This window comes from Sinohyriopsis cumingii, chromosome 18, assembly GCF_028554795.1.
Source record: "Sinohyriopsis cumingii isolate HCF-2022 chromosome 18, ASM2855479v2, whole genome shotgun sequence".
NCBI classification, from domain to species: Eukaryota; Metazoa; Mollusca; class Bivalvia; order Unionida; family Unionidae; genus Sinohyriopsis; species Sinohyriopsis cumingii.
The window spans coordinates 1,784,010-1,807,077 of record NC_142978.1 but is presented as its reverse complement, the minus strand read 5'-3'; the positions used below and the strand labels follow the sequence as shown (position 1 = coordinate 1,807,077).

The following is a 23,068-nucleotide window of genomic DNA, read 5'->3' as shown; positions in this document are numbered from 1 at the left end:
TCTATACATATTCCAATGGTTTATTTCTTTGAATGTTCTTGTGAGATGAACATAGAGTAATGTTGGATAGTTTTGATGGACTGTTGGCAGATAAGTACATATGGAACATGTCAAAACAGCATATCTTTGCTGGATCATTTAGTAACCTTTAAGCTCAAAAACTAAAAATTATTACCGATGATATTATTAGTGGATCTTTAGATGACACGTTGATAAGCGTTTATTACGAGGTGGGAATAGATATGAAAGTGAACATTCAGTAATATGGTATTAATAAAGGTAACATGTACTTTAGTAGTCAACCATGGTTTGATACAGAGTGTAAAAAATGCAGAAAGTGTTTTTTTTACAGAGTGTAAATATGCTAAACATTGTTTGATACTCAGTATTAATATGCTGGAAGTGGTTTTGTACAAAGTGTAAATATGTTAAACGTTGTTTTATACTGAGCATTAATATGCTCAAAGTGACTTGATACAGAGTGTAGATGTAAATATGCTAAAAGTTGTTTGATACAGAGTGTAAATATGCTAAACGATGTTTTATACTGAGTATTAATATGCTCAAAGTGACTTGATACAGAGTGTGATCTGTAAATATGCTAAAAGTGGTTTGATACAGAGTGTAAATATGCTAAACGTTGTTTGATGCTGAGTATTAATATGCTGGAAGTGGTTTTGTACAGACTGTAAATATGCTCAAAGTAGGTTTTTTACAGAGTGTAAATATGCTCAGAGTGGCTTGGTACAGAGTGTAGATGTAAATATGCTAAAAGTGGTTTAATATAGAGTGTAAATATACTAAATTCAATGTATATATGCCAACAATGTCAGCAAATTAATTTTTTTAATATGGACTTCATTATTTATGGTTCAGACAAGGCATTGATAATGAGTTGAATTAAATGAAAGGTTTTAACAATGTTGTGAAGAAATTTTCATAGTAGAATTAAATGGAGAAATAAATAATATGGATAGATTTTTCTTTTATGTGCACAGAAAGTGATTTTACACATCACAAATGTATAGATGGTTTAGGTGACTTGTTTGTTGTTATCACATGTTTATTGGACTTCTGATGTCATTGTTTGAGAGTTGTGAAGTCATGTGACTATTAATGCAAATGGTGAGTTCCGGGTCAGGTTTCATCTGTGCTGAGTTTTGTCTAGTCTCAGTGGATTAAAGAAATAACGATTATACTACTTGCCATTTTTGATCAAATAAATACTTTTCCTATTGATTTCATGCAGATCTAACATTGTTTAAATTTGCTAGGCCCACTGGTAAGCTATCTCACAGTGGCGGCAGATTCCAAACTTTTTATATATAATTGCTCTGAACCCACACTCCAGCCTTAATATCCAAATGTGAAAAAGGGGGTTGGAATATTAAGAGGAAACCCAGATGAGAAAAATTTCGAATCTCTGAGCTGAACTTTGTTGCGAAACTATTACACAGTGACATGTAGTTTGAAGCATTGGTTTCAGATGTTAAGTAGATTGCAGGAGACATGGAAAATTGTTGTCCCTTTTTATGATAATGTTAAGAAACAGTAAGAGCCTATGTATTAATACAAGTTTAGAGTTTGGCTTATTGAACTACAAGAAGACAAGTTGATTTTACAGAAAATTCCATCCTTGTTTATGCAATAGTATATAATTTTGAAGGTCTTTTGTCAAAATTTAAATCAACCCTTATGTAAATGTCTTTAAATGATGGAAATTTTAACCAAATCATCTTATGGAGTTTAGGTTGGTTGAAAAACCATGTCTGAGATTTTTTTGGCACACATTAATTCAGGGTTAAACTTTTTTTATTACAAGATAATATTCTAATCCCTTGCATTTATTTGGGGGGGGGTCATACTGTCATAGGAAATGTTTACCTTGTATAACATGCACTTACATTGCTCTAGAATTCTTTAGAATTAAAGGTTTGAAAGGAAACAAAATAATTTATGCTCATTGTGTTGTTTCCACATAGCAACATAATACAGATCAGCAAAGTTAGAATTTTTATTCTGTACATTGAAATGGCTTTAAATACCAATTTATAGGAATATAGTCAGATTTGTTTTGTGTGACTCATTTTGTGGTTTTGTACATGATCATCTTTTCTGACTTATATGTTTTGGAGTCTTGAAAGAGAAACATCTTCATATTTGGAAAATGCATGTTTTATAATCCAAAATGTTCTTTAATTCCATTCAGTAATGGTAATATGTTAACCTTGAAAAAATTAATTTCATCCTGGAAATTTATTTTAAGAAAAGTGTGGGAACCATGAATGCACAATACACACACATGGTTATACCTATTTCTCTGTGGGACTAACCCCAAGTCTAGTTAAAATTGAGATACTCATATAAGAGATCTAATGGACACTGACTTAAGTTTTATTTACCTTTTGATTCAGTTTTCAAAATTACAGCTTTCATGTTTCTAAAAGTAAAATATGTCATTCAAAACATGTCGTTGCTAGCAATAACTCTCTTTTCAATGAAATGTTAATAAAAATAGGTTGACAAAAATTACGAAAGGTTACAAGAAAATAAGCTTTTATCTGTGCCTGTCAGATTTGCTTTGTCCAAGATCTTGATCTTAATCAACTGTGTGAATGGAAGGTCAAATAGTACATGTTTGTCAAATTGTTGAGTCTGTTGATTTTCATTTCAGGACAATGATTGCTTTTAAAGAAAGAAGACAAGGGCGAATGGTAAAGTTCCTCTTTATTCATTTACAACTTATCACTGGTCTTCACATTTATCTGAGGATATTAGATTTATAACCCATCCACGTTTTTCACATTTATTAGAGGTTATCACATTTGTAACCAATAAATGGTCTTCACTTTTATTAGAGGATATTATATGGGTCATTATTACACTGTTTTGGTGAGTTCTATTTAAAAATGTTTACATCAAGTAATGGAAAAGTGTAATCTGATTTGCTTGTTTGTGTGCAGTAAAATGGACATACGTTCTTGGTTATATAAAAAAACAACATAGGCCTGATCTGATCTCCATTAATGTAGGTTCATGGCCCACGACTTAACTAAGGATGGAATTACTTGCTAATAGATTATATTAAAAACTCCACTATGTTGTACTTGGCTGGAGACTTGTTCAGCAAAATATGTCATGAGTGTGTTTTATTCCTTTAAACAGTGTTGACTTAAACTTGATTCAAATAAATTTGTTCATACTAGAAAAAGTTTAAAACAGTAAAGGGTGGTGATGGTATTCCATAATTTTGTTAGTCTTGAAAATGTGTTGTTCTAGCAGGGCATTAATAAAGTTGTCACCAAAAAAAATCACCAACCTCATTATTTTGTCACCAATTTTTAAAAAATGGCACATTTTGATAATACAGTATTATCCGTTTATCTCAATATCTTGTGACCAAGGTAATGTTGTCAGTTTAAGCAGATGTTGAGATGGGGGAGAGGGCTAAAATCAAAATTATATTTCACATACAAGTGGAATTTGTAAGAGGTGACCTGTTGTCAGTGAGTAGGATTTACACAGAGAAAATAAACAATGGAAATTTTATTTAATTGAAGACAAAACTAGTCTGAAATACATGTGTGTATTGACAACTTAAAATTGTGTAGAAGAATCCATAATGCGGAAAGTACTGTACATGTGTATGAAAAATCCATGAATTTGAGCATGGATCAATATTAGAAAATGCACATCCTGTGAGAAAAAAAACAAATCGTATGTAAAAAATAAATGTTAGTCCTTGTTTGATCTATATCCCATCATCAACAAACACATATCACTAAACAATTCACCAAGATATTCATTGTTGCCAGTAAGACGTGGCTTTAAAGTTGTTTACATGCTATATGTACATGACCTAAATTTTGGTCAGCTGGAGACAGGTATCATTTTGCTAAGGCTACCAAGGGGATGAGGCTATTGATAGGGAAACAAAAACATGTGAACAGATTAAGAAGTTAACAAACGTCTTTGCAATCAATGCAATCAAATAACTATGGGTTCAAAAGATCTTAAATTTAATCTGCATTTTATGACACCTTTGGTAGTGATTGTAAGCATAAACATTTCTCCTGAAAAGTATAAGCTTTCACTGCACAACAAAAGTGTTTCAATCACTTTGGAAAATGCAACAATTGATCAGATTCCACTTTTATTTAAGTTTGATGCTGGTGTCTTTTGATGAAAGGTGCTTTATTCAGTATTGTAGACAGCCTGCTTTGATGTAGGGTTATTGAAGTCACTGCTAAATGCAAACTATTGAGAAACCAAGCAAGTGCTAGTTAGTTATCGCAGTAGTAACATCACATAATTTTAGAACAGTTTTTGTTTCATTTGCTTAGTATTTATACAAAACAATTGGTACTTCAAACGGTAATCAGTTTTCTTTGAAGTTTCAGCAAAACTATTTTTGGGGTACGTCTTTTATTTACATAAAAAATAAAAATCATTAGGTCGATTGAAGCCATCCCTGTTCCTGCCTTCAGAGTTTGATTGATTGTAGTGAATCCAGTTGCATTACTGAGTATATTACAGCATACAGTACCCAGGCCAGGTGTCTGCTTAAGTGGATTATAATGTAAATGTGTTTGTCAGTATGAACAAAGGATTTATTTATGTAACAATAGATAGATTCCAGTGCATTTTATATTTAAGTTTGTGGCTTCCTTTCATGGTACCTTAGAATTTCTCCACCCCAAACTCAAGATTGCATATACAAGTTTAAACAGCCCAAAAAGATAGTCACCAAAAAGACATCAGATGGTATATTTTGTCACCAATAAATTATTTTAAAAAATCACAATTTGCAACATTGGTAATGCCAAGCGCCATCCCTGGTACTAGGAATTTCAACAGCTCTACAGAGATAATGATTAGTAATGCATGTAAAATACTCATTGGTAATGCAATACTCCATGGACATCAAAGGTTTGTCATAGTTATTCCTTATTATCTTTACTTACACTGGTTAAAATACACTGTGGGTTTATTTTGAAGTAAACAATATAATTTCTAGTGCAATAAGTGTAACAGTATTAAGAAAAGATACACTATTTCAGGGTCGAAAGAGGAAGCAAACTGAAGGGGGAAGTTCTGAAGAAGATGAGGAGTTAGATTCCGATGATGATGATGATGGTGATCCCACTTATGTAAGTCTTGCATGCCCCATTCTGAATGTGTTAGATCTGTGCAGAATCTTTGTAAGTTTTTGTGTACCCCATTCTGAGTTTGTTAAATTTGTGTAGAACCTATGCAAGTCTTTATGCCTCATTCTGAGTTTGTTAAATTTGTGTAGAACCCATATAAATTTTGTATACCTCATTCTGATATGTTAGATTTGTGTAGAACCTTTGTAAGTCTTTATGCCCAATTTTGACTGTGTTAGATTTGTGTAGAACCTATGCAAGTCTTTATGCCCAATTTTGACTGTTAGATTTGTGTAGAACCTTTGTAAGTTTTATATGCCTCATTCTGTGCATTGGATTTGTGTAGAACCTGTGTAAGTTTTTTTCTCCCCATTCTGAGGGTTTTAGATTTTGTACAGAACCCATATTAGCATTGTATAGTACCCCATTCTGATATGTTAAATTTGTGGAGAACCTATGTAAGTTTTCTATATCCCATTCTGAGTTTGTTAGGACACTAGTTGTACACATACTTGTGCATATGTAGTATACAGGGTTTGAGCAGATTGAAAGAAAACAAATGCCAAGTGGCCAAATAAATATGGTAACTACTATGAATAATAATAATATTTAGATATTTGCAGCTCGTGTAATTTCTTCATTGTGTCATCTGCTTATGTATTGCCAAACAGATTTTTAAAACACAAAGTGCCCAAATAAATATGGCGGTGTTCACTAAGATGCTATTCATGTGTCATTTCTAATATTGTCTTGCCAGTTTAAGCATGGTTAAGCATATAAAAAAGATGCCACCAAAAATCAATGCACAAATAATTGTGTTGCTGTTATGAATAATGGAAGTATTTGCCAATTTTCATGGGTAAGTTATGCCACAGATTTAAAGCCATAACAAAATATGGACCAAGCTGATAAAGCACAAGCCCCCCTGGCCATATGTTATCATAAGGAATCTCTGGTTTGATTTAATATCAGTAGCATTTATAGTGCTGAGAAAAATATATCATGATACATTTATGAAAGTTTAGGTAGAATGGAAATTGATTGCTATTTCATTTGCATGCACAAGTTCAGTAACTTGAAAACTTAGTAGAGTTATATTGACTCTAATGTTGTAGTAATAATCACAGAATTATTCACACTTTTTATCAAACATTACTTCCCAAATCACTTATCATATTCATTCATATTAATACTTATTAAAACTGGTTGCAGTCAGTTAAGTTTTTAAACATGAAAATTGTGACATGAATTAAATTAAAGAAAATTAAATGTCATTCAGTTTGCACAATTGTTAATAACACTTGTCCTTTAATGATGTTTGTTACTATATGCCTAGCATAATGTGTTGTCACATTAGCACTGTATTACATACTTTATTGATGTGTGTCACTATATGTCTAGCATAATGTGCTGGTCACATTAGCACTGTATTACATACTTTATTGATGTTTGTCCCTATATGTCTAGCATAATGTGTTGGTCATATTAGCACTGTATTACATACTTTATTGATGTTTGTCACTATATGTCTAGCATAATGTGCTGGTCACATTAGCACTGTATTACATACTTTATTGATGTTTGTCCCTATATGTCTAGCATAATGTGTTGGTCACATTAGCACTGTATTACATACTTTATTGATGTTTGTCCCTATATGTCTAGCATAATGTGTTGGTCATATTAGCACTGTATTACATACTTTATTGATGTTTGTCACTATATGTCTAGCATAATGTGTTGGTCACATTAGCACTGTATTACATACTTTATACACTTTCCTTATTGAATACATCTAGTATTGTGAAAGTGCTTATCCTGTCATATTCAATTATTAATAATTTTTTACAATAAAATAGTTTTCACTGCATATCAGTTGTAGCAGAAGTATTTGAAAATAATTCTGACATTTTTTTAATCAACTTAAACTTGGTTTTGACAAGGATTATGTTCTTAATAGAGCAAAGTTAATGTTAGAAGAAAACAAAAGTAGCTGCAAACAAATGTCTTTGTGTGTGTGTGTGTGTGTGATTTAGATATTTAATGTAGCTTTAACAATTTTTCAGCCATATCTCTACAAGGTCTGCAGTGTGACAGTTTATAGTGATGTCTAACACTGGGCCATCGTGCAGCAGACATGTAGCATAATGTCCCACCCAGTCACATTATCCTGACACCAGGCCGACCACCCCAAACACTAACCTCTTAATGCTGAGCACCTAGTGAGGCAGCGGCTTGTACCATTTTTTATAAGTCTTTGGTATGACTGTCAGGGTTCGAACTCATGACCTCCCACTTAGGCCACCAGAGCAGTCACAAAATGTCTCTAATTGTCTAAAGAAATCCTTATCCATAATTCCAAAATTGCAGATTGTTTACGATAGCCTGCAATCATACATTTTCCCAAGCATTACATTTGGCCCATTCTTTCAATTATAAGTTACAAATTATTAATTTTCATTTCTTCAATGAATTATTTTGCGACGTTTTGAAGTAAATTGTTCTGTTGATATTTGTCCATTTTTTAAAAAAAACAAATCAGGTTTGCATAACTTTTTGCAAGGGGAAGAACTGTTACACAAACTTGTAATTCTCAGTAGTCAGTATTATAGGTTCTTTTCAAAGAAGACAGGTTTTAAAGGGAAATAAACAGATTGCAATTCTACATCTATTTCAGACTGCATTGAATTTAACTAATATGTACAGAGCTTGCTGATAATAAAACTAATGGAACATCTTGATGATTTGAGTCTATTTGCCATGTATATTAAAAAAAATCAGGGTGCCCTGAATGGCTGAGTGGTCTAAAGCGCTCACCGTTATGGATCATTGCCATGTCATCTCTGTCTGCGTGGATTCAAGTCATGGGTACGGCCAGTGTGGGTATGTGAGAAAGCTTGCCAGTAGCTTTTATACTTGTCACCATGTATAGCCTATCTTGTGCTGAAAAATGGTGTTAAACCCTATAACAACATTAAAAAATCTGACAAAAAATACTATGTCTAAATTGGTAAATAATTTGATTACAATTGGATCCAAACTATACCTTCAGAGTGGTAGCACACTCAGCTGGCTGCAAGATCACCTCATTAATATGCATGTTTTTTATTTTTTTAATGTTTTTCTAATTTCATGGTGTTTGTTTTTGTAATAATATTATTATATGTTTTTTATCTTATAGGTGTTGTCTAATGTTGTAAAGCGCTTAGAGCTTCTAAAGATTAGGCGCTATACAAAGTCCTCATTATTATTATTATTATTACTTCACTCATTGTCAAGCTAATCTGAGATCTTGATTATATCAACATATATTCCAGGTTTGATCAAACTCAGATTAGATATATTTCATTCAGATTTGTAACAAGCTCAGTGAATTGGATTCATGATTACTAGCTAAATATGTGTCAGTGTTGCTTATTATTGAACTTTTCAGAGGTCTTCATGACATAAGCATGTATTCAATGTTTGGGCAAAAACATAGCTGCCAGAGTGGTAGCAAGTAAATGTTGAAAGATCATGAACAATATATGACAGATGATGGACATAGTGAGTTAGATGAGTTCCCTTTGCCTTATGGCCAGTTGAACTAAACATAAAGTGCAAGACATTGTGCCCAAATAATATGGTGGTTGCTATGAATATCAAGCCCCTTTATCAACTCACTGACTGTTTCTTTTACCCCTTGTTTAGATACCCGGGAATATAGTCAATACAAAGCGTAGTACGATCAAGGCCAGTGCATATTCAGGATTGGCCAAAGCCAGTAGATCACGGCGACACAGACAGGCTGTGATGGAGGAAGGTTCCTCCCCATCAAAAATGGAGAAAAAGAGGGGAGCTTCAAAAGAGAATGATGCAGGTGAATTACCTCAGGAATCAGAAGGTATGAGTTTTTTGCTCCATAATAACAATTGCAGGGCTTGTAGTATTGCCTTTTTCTATCCAGCCTTTATAAAATGTTAGTGTCAGGGACTGTGATCAAGCATCTGTTTTCATAAACATATTTTTATAGTTGACACATACAGTGTGACCCTGCTATAACACGCTAGTTGGGAGCCATAGAGCCCGACCGTGTTATAGACTGAACTGTGTTATAAGCAACCAGGTCATTTAGCTGAAGAAAATTATGCATGTACCCACAAAAACAAATTGCGGGGAGGGGTATAAGTAATAAATGCGGGCAGTAAAATACGTGCTTCATCGGCACAGTTACCATCTTAAATCGATGCATATTAAATGAGAAATACACCTGTAGGGAAAACAGAGAAGACATATATAATAGTTTACTTTATTTAGAGAACCAAGAATTGGTACATATACATGAATACTGTTTATATATACATGTCTAATGTATAGCATGAATAGTATCAATACTGTGTACTCACCAGCAAACTTCATCATATACATTGAATCCACAATACAAGTGATTCCATCGAAAATATGCACACACAGAGCTTTAAAATATTCACTAATTTTGTCACAGGTCATATTGGTCTGAATTCAGTGGAAAAATATAGCACAGTCACGTAACAAATGACGAATCACATTTACTTTTCAGTACGTCCCAAGTCAGTAAAAGTCTGCGTTTTAAGCGCCGTTGGTAGTGTTCATAAGCATAAACATTTTCCCTATAAAAAGAAAACTTTCATGGCACAGTTAACGTGTTCCAGTCACGTTGGAAAATGCAAAAATCCATCAGATTCCATTACTTTCTTAAGTTTGTTACTGGCTTCCTTTGATGAAAAGTTCTTTGTTTTTATTGAAAGTTTGTATTCGGTTTACTTTGATGAAGGGTGCATGCGTTATTGAAGTCACCGCTAAAGGACATCTTTGGAGAACCAAACAAATGCCCATTTCTTATTGCGGCAGCAACATCAAATAATTGTATTGCATGATTGAGACCGATTTTTTTTCTTCTCCATTTGCTGAGTATGTTTTCATAACAATCTGTGCTTCAAAGGTAATCTGTTTCCTTTGAAATTTCAGCAAACTATTTTATCTGGATACATTTTTTAAAAAGAATTGGCCGTCGTTTGTCCCTCCATGTCTACTGAATAAATGAATAAGTAAGATGTATTTTTTTATTTTTATATATTTATATATTTTTTTGTTTTTTGTTTTTTGTTGGTTTTTTTTACATTTGTGGTAGCAGCGTGAAGCTGCCTTCCACGCATGCGTATGAAAATTAACAAAGGGTCAGTGAATGATAGAGACACAGGTGTTCAGGTTTGATGACAGGGATTATTACAGAAAATGTGAGTGTTCTGAACGATTTAATTCTGAGTGAAAAGAAGAGGAATTTTACTTACCATCCGCATACAAATGTCAGTCTTTGTAAATATATTACTTATTTACGAGCGGCCGAAAATCTGATGAAAGATAGATTGCGAGATAATACCTCGTCCAGTTGATCTCTGTTACAAGAAATGTCAACAACAAAAAAGCGGATATTTCACAACATACAGTACTCATGCTAGATGTCATTATATGCGGATTATAATATAACAATGCACTGTTTAGATGGTTTGTCAATAAGGACAAATTATATAACAATAGATAAATTTCAGTCCATTTTATATCCAGTTTGTGGCTTCCTTTCATGTGGCCTCTGAATTTCTGCACTCCAAACCAATGGTTGTATATAAAAGTTTAAATAGCCATCAACGTCGCCAATAAAAGAAAATTGCCAAATGGTATGTTTTGCCGCCAATAAGGAAAAACAATCCAAATTTGCGACATTGGTGAAGACCTACGCGATCCCAGAATAAACTTTTTATGCATTATTTTTTGTACTTTTAAGAAGAAAAAACTACTTTTTCGTGTATGAGAAAAATACATACAAAACTTAAGGAGCCACACCACGATCGTATTGTATTATTCATAAAGCGCTCTCCGTTATGGATCACTGCCATCTCACCTCTGTCTGCATGGGTTCGAGTCTCGGATTCGTCCAATGTGGATATGTGAGAAAGCTTGCCAGTAGCTTCTCGTGGGTTGCTGGTTCTGTCTGGGGTTTTCCCAGGTTTTTCCTCCACCATTAATACTGGCCGCAATGTATAGCCTATCGTGTGCTGAAAAATGGCGTTAAACCCCACAACAACAACATACACGATCTCTTCCCAAAAATGATAATAAAGTTTTTACGTTTTTTTTCATACTTTTAAGACTATGTTGTGTTCAAGAAAAATACATGTATATGAAATTTCGGGGGCCACACCATGACCGCGTTATATCCAGATTCGTGTTATAACGGATTGCGCTATAGCGGGGTCACACTGTACTGTTCTTGGTTTGGTTTGGTGCTATACGGCACAGCAACACAAGTAGGTTATTTACTTCCCAGGCAGTTGGACAAAGGTGCCTTTCCTTTGGACACACCACAGTAGCTGACCCATCGTGGTCCAATGGTAGGATTTGAACCTGCACCCTTTCAGTCTTGATTCATTCATGCCGACTGTTGAGCCTCTAAGGCTCTGACACTTTCTCTTACTGTGAGCCATATTTGGTTTTGGATAAGAGATACCCAGCTGAAAACATGGAGGATCCAGGTTAATTGTCACATAATGTGACAATTAGCAAACTAGTTTATCTGGGTAAAAAAAGGAATTGGCCGTTGTTTGGTTGATTGCAGTTACTGTTCCTCCCTGCCTATTGAATAAACCAACAAATAAGATCTTTTTTGTTTGTTTGTTTTGTTTTGGTTTCTTTTTACATTTGTGGTAGCAGAGTGATGCTACCTTCCATGCATGCATAAGAAATTTAAAAAAGGATAAACGGATGATAAAGATGCAGATGTTCTGGTCTGATGACAGGGATTACTACAGAAAATGTGACTGCTCTGAAGAATTTAATTCTGAGTGAAAAGAAGAGGAATTTTACTTACCATCCACATACAAATGTCAGTCTTTGTAAATATATTACTAGCGAGCAACTGAAAATCCGATGAAAGATATATTATGAGATAATGCCTCATCCGCTTGATCTCCGCTACCTGAAATGTCAACAACAAAAAAAGAGGATATCTCACAACATACAGTACTCATGCTAGATGTCAAGATAAGTGGGCTATGATATAAAAATGCACTGTTAAGATGGTTTGTCAATATGGACAAAGAATTTGTTTATGTAACAATAGATAAATTTCAGTGCATTTTATATCAAATTTGCAGCTTCCTTTCATGAGACCTCTGGCCTCTGAATTTCTCCACTCTAGTCAAGTGGTTGTATGTACAAGTTTAAACAACCAACAATGTCAACAATAAAAAAAATTGCCAGATGGTATATTTTGCTGCCAATAAGGAAAAAAAATAGCAAATTGTGACATTGTTGAAGCCCTTGCACGATCCATGAATACATTTTTTACGTGTTATTTTTTGTACATTTAAGAAGAAAAAGCTACTTTTTTGTGTACAAGAAAAATACATATAAAATTACAGGAGCCACGATCATCTTGTATTATTCATGCATAATCTCTTTTCCACAATGATAATAAACTTTTTACATTTTTGGGGCTACCTTAAAAAAGAATTTTTTTGTGTACATGAAGAATACATGTATATGAAATTTTGGGAGCCACACCACAACCATGTTATATCCGAATTCATGTTATAACAGGGCATGTTATAGTGGGGTCACACTGTACCAACCCTGAAATGGGTAATGTTATTGAATCTGCATTTCATTTCTGTTTATACTCAATTCACATTTATGTTTGATCACCATGTCATTTTTCATTTATGGTCTCAGAAATGCATTCAGATTTTGTGGTGTCATTTTCATTCATAGTTTCATTTTGACTTTTCTTGTTTGGAATGAAATGGAAATACATTTATCAGAGTCAGGTTTTCTGTTTTTGAGTGTGTTAAAGGGAGAAAATACGATGCATATCTTTATAGGTCAGCTCAGATAACTTTAATGATCTTTATGTCAATATTATTGTTAACACAGGAAGGTATGGTCCAACTTTAGAGTAAGTGGTATTATTTCAAGTAAGAAATATATTTAGAAATGGCTAATTATATTTCAGAGATACAGCATCAGTTCAGTCTTTAATCAATAGTGAGGATAAAAGTTTTCAGCAATTTCTGTTGGCTGTGTTTCTAATCAAACTATTTACACTATTAGGTTTGCCCTGTTGTGTTTGTTATGATTTATCTCCTGTGATCTGTATTATTGTAAATGTGGAAGAGATCCTTTTAAAACCTACTTGTCATAATTAATAATAAGTAGTTTACAGTACAATGTTTTTTTATTGATGCAAAAATCTATATGTTTTATCTTTAGTCCTTTTTTGTGTTGCTGCATCTTCTAATACAAGCCATATTGGTTGGTTTCTGCTAAATGTTCACCTGGATAATACTTGACCTAAGGTCAAGGTCAAACAGAGATGGGTGAAGATGGGCAAAGACATTCAGACACAAGGCAAAGACAGTACAGACAAGTTTAAAAATGGCAGGAATGGAAAATACTGAATGCTTGTTCCTATTTTAAAAAAATAAATATACAAGAGTTATAAATTTAAGTATTGTCTATATGAAATTTGCGGGAGTTTTATTTTTTGTTGAAGGTCTGTTTGCACTCGACATTGAAATGATTACGAAAAATATTTTAGAATGTCTTTTGTGTACTAAAAATGGAATCTTATTTTTATTTGTGACATATTTTATCTCATTTAATAATGATGCAGAAAATTTATTGGGAGCATATATTTTTGGAGCACATTAGGTAATTATTGAGAAATGTGTAGTGCATTACCACCCGCAAAGATGTTTTAAAACTTTACATAACTAGAAACTTCCTGTTATTATATTTATATATATATATATATATATATATATATATATATATAGAGAGAGAGACAGACAGACAGACAGACAGACAGACAGACAGAATTATAACTATACACCAGACATATATTTGATAGTTAGAATTTAGAACAATCCACACAGATGAGCACAGACATGCCGCCATCACATGGCTAGAACACAGAAACACTGCAGAGATGGACAAGAGCACAAGTATCTCAAATAAAATTTGAGATATTTTATTTGAATGCAAATATTAACATATTAATTTACTGAATTAAGTTCATAAAATATAGTTCAGATGTTCATCATTTAAAAGGAATTTAATAATTATCTGTTTTAAGATTTATACAATTTTTGACTAGTATTGATATTTATACTTTTGATTTCCCAGTACATATTATTTAAATATTAATTAAAGTTCACAAAATAAAATGTGTGAGGTATAAAGAGATGATAAATTGATACGAAATTGTAAAAATATAAATGCAAATCTCATAATAGACATCAAAATTTAACAAATGACATAAAACATATGGCAAATATATATATATATATATATATATATATATATATATATATATATATATATATATATATATATATATATATTTGTGCACACAGATACAAGTTAAGCCCAACAGTGGGTTCATTGTTTGATTTTTTTAAATTCCCTGTGCATCTGTTTTATAGCTGAAATTGAGAAACTTGTATTTTGTACACAATGAATATTTCCATATTTTATTTTTTCTCAAGTTCTTCCAGTTTTTGTAAAATCAAAATTCTTTTGCTTTATTTGTATTATTTTTTCATATTATTTACTTAAACATTTATGTGAAGAAAAGAAAATGATATAAGATGTATATATAAAAGGAAATTTCCAGTTAAGTAAAGTTTTAAAATGTCTTCGCTTGTCTTGGTGCACTTATCTTTTTCCAATACTTACTACACATACATAAAAATATATCTCATGAGGGACTTTTTTGCAACATATTCATGCAGTAAAATGTTACAGATAATGATGAGAAGATTCCATTGCTTTAAAAAAATGCATTAATGAATACATAATTCATAACAATGTTCTTGAAAAAAAGAATGATCAGGACATAAAGCAAACATTTCTGCAGCATATTTAGTGATATAATAGGTTTGCAAATTACTGATAGGCAAAAATACTTTTGTTTTTGTATCATTGGGTATCTTAACACAGATGAAAGAGAATTATTCTATAATAATAATATTGCTGCTGACTGAACTGATAGTCAAAGAAATTGATTTTTTTGAAAAGCTTGCATTGGTAATATTTACTTTTTCAGTACTTTAACTTTGTTGTAAATCCTTATTTTAACATCGTAATGGCTGCCTCTAAATTACAAGTCAAGTTACACACCTTTGGCAGCTTTCCTTCTGTAAGTAAATGGTTTTTATTTACATATTGTGGGGGGGGGGTTTGCATAATTATAACATGAATGAATATTTTGCATCAATGTTTCTTGCTAAATTGTCTACAATTTCATGTTCCTTTATATTGTGGTACTCAGTAGGGGCACTTACTTTCGTTGTTCTTTTCCAGACATCAGATATACTCCAGAGAAAAATACCAGATGCAGGCAAGATTCTGAAGAAGAGGAAGAAGTTGAAAAAGAAAAAGATCACACTGTTTCATTAGATATGCCTTGTTTAACTCTGGCTGATAATCCCAAACCAGGTAACAATGAATTTTACAAGGGTATCATCAGTTTTCTTGATTTTCTAAAGTAAAGGACATTTTCATGGGTACTTAACTTCGGCGTCTTGCCTGTCAAATTTGAATTATTAGTAGCTATTTAATTTCATGGTTTAACCTTGACAAATACCCAAAATAAAGAATACAACAGAATAAAACTATGCTTGTGTAAATGCGTTCACTGAATGTTTTCATGAATAACACCACATATGTGAGACCAAATCAAAGACCTGACAAGCTCATTACTTACACCGTTTTCTCATCTGAGTGAATAATGTCATTGGAAGCCAACACAGCCAACAGCTCTGGAACAATAATATCACCCCTGTCAGCACAAACAAAACACCCATCAAGATCAATCAATTACACCATGTTTTCATCTCCGTGATTAACATCAGAAGAAGCCAATGCCACCAAAGTGAATAGTTACTAACTTAAATGAAAGACAGTGGAATCACTCATTTGTGCTTGCCTCATGTATAGACAATCTTCAGCCCCTAGACTTGACAATAAATAAAGATGATAAAGAAAAATTAAAATTACACTTCAGCTACTGGTATCTTAAACAGATCAGGAAGATGTTGCTGGTTGTGATCAGTGCACTGTATTAGTGAACCTTGCAAACCTCACTAATCAAGTAATTCATGCTGAATTATACAAATCAGCTGCAATGGCAAGAATGACAGTACATGTCATACAGCATATTCATTCATATTAACCACAGCAACCAATACGCCATCACTAAAATCCATGTTGGCGAAATCTGCATCAAATGTGGATAAAGATGTATGTGCCAAGGTAGTGTTTACTAACTTTATAGCCAAATACAATATCATGTTTATGGCAGCAGATAATGTTTTCAGATCTAGTTGAAATACTGTTCCCCGATTCAGAAATTGCACACAATTTGTTCATACAAATGGATGAAAAATGGTCATATAGTGACCCAAACTTTGGTTCCTCATTGGAAAATGGAAGAAATATGCTGCAGCTTGCCATTCTTATTGAAAGTCTAATGTCTTTTGAAGTTAAAACTCTGAACCAAATTCTGTAAATCTACCAATATGTCCTAAGCTGATTTCTCTGTTTTGTCATTTGTATTCTTATGCTCAGTAAATTTCCTTAGTTGCAAGGGACTTTATTTTGCATGGAGAAAGAATAAAGTTCATTATCACTGGGTGGAGAAAGCATTTAACACTATGACAAAGAAGCTTTTCTGGCTATTAATTTTCCAAATTTCAAATGGAGCCCTTCTACAGTAGAAGAACACAAAATTACAAGGCATAACTATTGGTAATGTTTTGTTATCATTTGTTTTTTTTTATGATGAGCATGTATACCTCTCTCTCTTTCTCTTACACACACACACACATGCACACTTCAGATATCTTAAGTTAATCAAGAAAATGTATATTTACATGAAGGGGCCTTTGGTGGCAGAGTGGTCTATGGCACTCACCTTTACGTATAACAGACATCTCACTTGTGACTGCATGGGGTTGTGTCTTGACTAGGGTAATGTGGTTGTGTAAGAAAACTTTCCAGTAGCTTCCTGTGGGTCATTTGTTCTTCCCAAGCTTTTCTCATCATGCTGCAAAATGGTGTTAAACCCACAAAACCAAACCAAGCCATATATTGTTTATGCAGAAATATAGTTATGTTTGTAACTCTCTGTAGAAGGAAACACATTTAAGGTTCCTTCCTTTATCCAGGCATAATTTTTTGTGTGATTAGAGATACATACTATTGTTAGTCAAAACAATATTTGATAATGGAAGTTAAAAGTAAGGCAGTGTTGCAAAAGAGTACATACAAGTTAGTTGTGGGAAAGTTCCAGCTGGGTGATCTCATACATTTTGATCTTTGTGTTGTGTGTTTTTGGAAGGTCATTATTCTAAGGCTTGATGGGGAAATAAAAGAACACAAAACAATAATAAGCCATGTTTTATTGTCTTAGTGTAAAAAATTAAGATACTGAAGCATAGCTGCCAACCCTCACGATTTTGGCATGAATTTCACAACTTTTTCAGCAATTCACAGATTCACACCGCCTGCAAAAAAATCACAAATTCCCCAGTTCTCAATTATTTTAAATCTTTAATATAAATAACCAATTTCCTGTTAAGCACTAGTCGTGATATCAGCAGTTGCTGAAATGGTCCAGTACTGCTAGTCACGATATTAGTGGAACTTTAGCTGAGTGGTACAGTTGGCCCGGTAGCAGGCATTTTAGCGTATTTTAATCTGTATGTATAAGAGTAGTTTAACAAATGCTTTTGAGAGAAACTGGGGCCTAACTGGAATATTGCTCTGTGCATGCGCTGCAAACACTGATTTGAATTACCATTTGGCACCGCATCTTGAAAATGTCTTCACCAACAAGGAAAAAGAAATGTATTGCACAAAAAGTGAAGTTTAGTTTGGAATATACAAAAAATTGGCAGTGCATTCTGCCATCAAACACTGACATACATCATGCTTTTCGCATGCATGTGCCACAAATTTTAGCATTGGGCATGGTGGCAGAGATGATGTGAGGAAACACATTGGTAGTAAAAAGCACATAGAAGTTGGGAAAATTAAGAACTTGCAGATTTCAGATCTTGATGGAAGACCTGCAAGCTACCAACACTGAAGCATTGTTTGTGAGTTTTCTTGTTGAACCAATCTACCTTTATCAGCTGGAGACCATGCTAAACATTTGTTCCGACAAATATTCCTGGACTCGAAGATCACTTCACGAATTCATGTCAAAATTCACTAATTTGTATCCCTGTTTTCACTAATTGCAAGCCTGAAGGGTTGGCAGCTATGCTGAAGAAGTGAAAACCTGACATCATGAAATATTTTGTGGTTTTAGTTGGAAACAAATTTGTATTTACTGTATCGTGTGTATACAGAATTTTTGGGGGCCCCAAGTGGCCAAGCGGTCTAAAGCACTCTCCGTTATGGATCACTGCCATCTCACCTCTGTCTGCACCAGTTCCAGTCTCGGATTCAGCCAATGTGGGTATGTGAGAAAGCTTGCCAGTAGCTTCTCGTGGGTCAGTGGTTCTTTCCGGGGTTTTCCCTGGTTCTTCCTCCACCATTAATACTGGCCGCCATGTATAGCCTATCGTGTGCTGAAAAATGGCGTTAAACCCCACAACAACAACAAGAACAACAACAGATGTTGTGAAACCCTTTTTTTTTTAAAAACTCAGATGTTACAGTAATACAGGAAAATTAAAATTATTGGTCTCAGATAGTTTTTCATGTTTAAATTTTGGCAGGTTTAGAATTTTGACCGGATTTAGTGTTATTTTACATGGTAACAAGGTTATGGTCAGTATAATCTGTAGTCAAATGGTTCCACTGCAGTGGCTGCTTTTACGCTTCATACCTGCTTAGGGCTGTTCCATTAAAAAATACATGGGACCCAGTGAAGGCACTTTTAAAGTGGGGTACCCACCTACAGACACAATTTAAAATTTATTATCATTTTAATATGAACACTGTGAAATCAAAGTACCCTGGCATATATTTTTAAAACTGTCTTCCCAGGGTTTAATGTATGTTTAAATGGAAGTCATTGTTAGAAATCATGTCATGACTCAGACCTTTCAGAACTTGAATTAAGACGTTTCTTACGTCTTATGGCATTATACTTGTTGATATCTTGTCAGTGCATATATTCATGAAAATTATTGAATACCTGATGTACTTGTAATATTTTACTGCAAACATCTTTAGTACAAACACAGATACAGTTCATTAGGGGATACAATTCCAGTATTTGAGGATTTTAAGAGATGATGGTGTCATGACTGTAACACATCAGTGGAACTGGTAAAATGGACGTTTTACCACAGTAAAACCACCAATTATGTCCTTAGATATTCTAACACAAGCTTGTTGTCTGAATTTTTACACACCTTGGAAAATTGTAAAGACAAAGAGACCCCATCTTGTTGAACCTGCCTAATATTTAGGTATAAATTGAATGCTTTAACAATGAGATTAATTAAGCAATGTTAATATTTACCTTAATCTAGGGTTGGGACAGACAGACATGTACACATATGCCAAAGGGATTACTAAATCAGAGAACGTGAGTCAAGATGTCAAGATTTCTGACAGGACATCATGGAATTTATTGTTACAGAAATTTGATATTGGACCAAGAGCAACATATCAGAATATACAGTTGAGGTAGTTCAACTAATCAGGAAGAGAAATGTTACGATGTACAACTAGTTTGACCAGTCAAGAAGAGCATGGTTTGAATGTTAGGCTAAGACAGTCAGTCAGGAAGAGCAGTGGTCGAATGCCCAGTTTGTACAATGTAAATTTGCATGCTTATTGAAACATGGTCTATGCATTATGTTAGGGATACAACAAATGATGCATGGAACAAAGTCATTGTGGGAATCTTGAGTTTTTTTTTTAAAGCCTGTTTGACAGTACTTGTAGTCGTTAATGTATCCATTATAGTATTGTTCATGTTCAAAAATATCATTGATTAGAATTTTATATGGTTTTACAGGTTCATCAGCAGAAGAAAGGTCTTCAAAACTGTCGTCAAAAGGAAAGAGATCAAAAAGAACAACTGGCAAAGTTTTGCCAAAGATGCTTCCTGACCTGGAATACAAGAAAAAGGAAAAGAAGGAAAAGAAAAGGCCTGGTCAGAAGAAAAGAAAAACAAAAGGGAAATCTTGATCTTTTGTATTAAAAGAATAAATAGTGATATATTTGTTTTCATGTGTGTATGTGTGTTTACTTCAGAAGTCATGTCTAGGTACACCAGTCTAAGATTAGAATATTACTACTGTGTTTATTTGGATAGTTTCCCTTTCAGATCTGCATAATAAAACACAAACAGTCAACTTTGCCATCAGTTCTTCTGTTCACTTCTCCACACCTAATTTTGTAAGCAGTAGTTACATTAACCAATAAGAAATGGCTCACTTGGTGACAACTGCCTACCAACCAAACTTAAGAGCAGTCGGCCAAGAAGCCTTGGTCATTAGGATGCTTTCTGGGCAGATTTCATGTGATGAAAACATTGGTATCAAAGGTTTCTCTAGTTCTAGTTCATCTGGTTGTAAGGTCAAGTGAGTTTATAGTTTGGCCCTTCATCTGTCATGCATTATGCATCATTCTTTGCATGTCCAGCAGCCAACAATTGCTTCATGCCACTCTGGAGTCCACATTACCAATGAGGTGATTCTGTATCTGACTGGCTTGTTACTCCTCTGGAAGTCATATTTCTAATCCAGTTTTGATCCAACTTGCAATAAGGACCTTTGTCATCAAGATCTTGGATCGGTTTAGTAATGAGACAATCTTGCATAAAATTGTACTGACCTTGTTACTTCTCTCTGGCCCGATTTTTGTATCTGAGTTTAATCAGATATGGAATATATGGTCATATAATCAAGATCTTGTACAAATTTGATAATGAATGAGATAGATGACTATTGTGTGATTTTGAAACAAATTAGCTCTGCTCGTTGCCATTCCCGGAGATCATATTTCTGATCCAGTTTTGCTCAGACTTGAAATATTGGATTAAGTCATGAAGATCTTGGATGGGTCAATAATGAGTAAGATCCACACTTAATAATGATGTCTTGTATCTGATTGGCTGAACTTGTTGCCATACTGTAAGTCGTGTTTGGGATTGTTTTGATCAAACTTTGAATGTGTGCTTCAGTCATCAAGATCTTGATATGTTTCACTAATGAACAAGATCCATGCATATTTGTAAGGTGATGAGGATTAGGGTTTTTTACCATCCAGAAAGTCAGCAAGGATGATTGCTGCTAAATACTTCAAATTCTGTTATGCAGTTTTTGAGCTAAAGTTGTTTAAAGTGATTCTATCTTTAGTGACAGCAGCCATGTTTATGATGGCCTGGTATTAGTTTTGTACACATTCGAAAGCCCTTCAAAAAGCTTTCTGTCAAATTTAGTCAAACTCTTTTGAGTACGTTTTGAGAAAAAAATGTTTAAAGTTTTTTTCTAGCCTTACTGGAGATATTTGAGAGCTTGCACATGGGGTAATTAAGAAACCCACAAGATTAAAGATAGATGATCTATACAAGTGGACCTGAGATTGTTCATCTGGCTGATATCTACTTAACAGAAAAATGTTTGGGCAGTTTGCATCTTTTGTACATAATTGAATGTATTTAATTCCAGAATGCTTTCAGTCAGATTTGACTAAATGTTGTAGAGAGAGTTCTTCTTCTCTTTCCAAAGAAGCAGACCTATCGTCAGAAGAAGCAGACCTATCGTCAGAAAGTCTATCCTCAGAGGACGTCGCATTCTTAGAAACTAAAAGATTGCCATAGCAAACAAAAAAAGACCAGCCCTTTTCAGGGCTACCCAATACTCTAGAAAAGAAATAACAATCGATTTGCCAATGTGTGTAGGTAGTGTAAATATAAACACTGACTCTTTTGTGATGTGAGTGTATGTGTTTATGTATAGGATTGTGTGTTTGTAAGTGTTAACGTACGTTGGTGTGGATAGTAGATTAAGATCATGTTTTTGGCTGTTTGAGGTGTGGGGAGAGTATATTTGGGGTTTGATTGCTTTGCGTATGTGAATAGTATATTATTTGTTTAATAAAATTTTTTAGAATAGTGATGGGTAGTATAAAAAAGTGAGTGAGTGTTTCTTTTAGGTCCGCGCGTTGTTTGGTGATGATCTAGGTAAGATCAATTTTATGTTTTTAGGGGGATGTTTTCCATCACCTCCGCGCTTTTAGTATAAATTGAAACTCGCTGTGCAGTCTAGCTACCCTGTTCATTCGTTGACAAGACAATGAATACCAGAATTGTGAAACTGCTAGAACTCCAGGTGCACCTGGAATATGCCAGGCGCATACTAAATGAACTGGCCGCGGAGGCCATTGTCGAAGAGGCAAGGATGAAAGAGGAGGAGGAGGAAAGAAGAAAAAAAAAGAAGAGGAGGAAAAGGAGAGAGGAAATTTCAGAATCCCAGAGACAGAAAACTGGGATTCTGAAGCCACTTATCCCGCCTCTGCACTCCCAAGAAAAAAGGTAAAAGGAGACTGGGGAAGAAGATGTGTGTGTGGCACCAGACCAGGAAGGTACCAGCATTAGATATGTGCATCTGGAGTTAAAAAACAAACAGCCCTTTTCAGGGCTACCCCAATACTCTAAAAAAGAAATAACAATCGATTTGCCAATGTGTGTATGTAGAGTAGTGTGAATATAAACACTGACTCTTTTTTTTCCTAGTTTGAGGGTATGTGTTTGTGTGTTTGTGTTTGTAAGCGCTCACGTACGTTTGTGTGAATAGTAGATTATGGGTTTGTTTATTGTTTCTTAGCGTATGTGGAGAGTATAGTTTGGGTTTTGTAACCGCTCACGTACGATTGTG

The 23,068-nt window shown here is 34.0% G+C and overlaps 1 protein-coding gene across 1 annotated transcript in view; it reads left to right on the top strand.

The window, feature by feature from the left end:
- The window catches only part of LOC149775958 (snRNA-activating protein complex subunit 1-like), a 47,373-nt gene extending 26,831 nt beyond the window's left edge, over nt 1-20,542 (top strand). Inside the window, exons 6-10 of the mRNA XM_089940920.1 lie at nt 2,675-2,714; nt 5,061-5,150; nt 8,838-9,030; nt 15,525-15,659; nt 20,203-20,542. Coding sequence (XP_089797046.1) covers nt 2,675-2,714; nt 5,061-5,150; nt 8,838-9,030; nt 15,525-15,659; nt 20,203-20,375 — 631 coding nt within the window. The 3' untranslated portion in view covers nt 20,376-20,542. The remainder of the gene's footprint in view (nt 1-2,674; nt 2,715-5,060; nt 5,151-8,837; nt 9,031-15,524; nt 15,660-20,202) is intronic.
- Nucleotides 20,543-23,068: the final 2,526 nt, after the last annotated feature.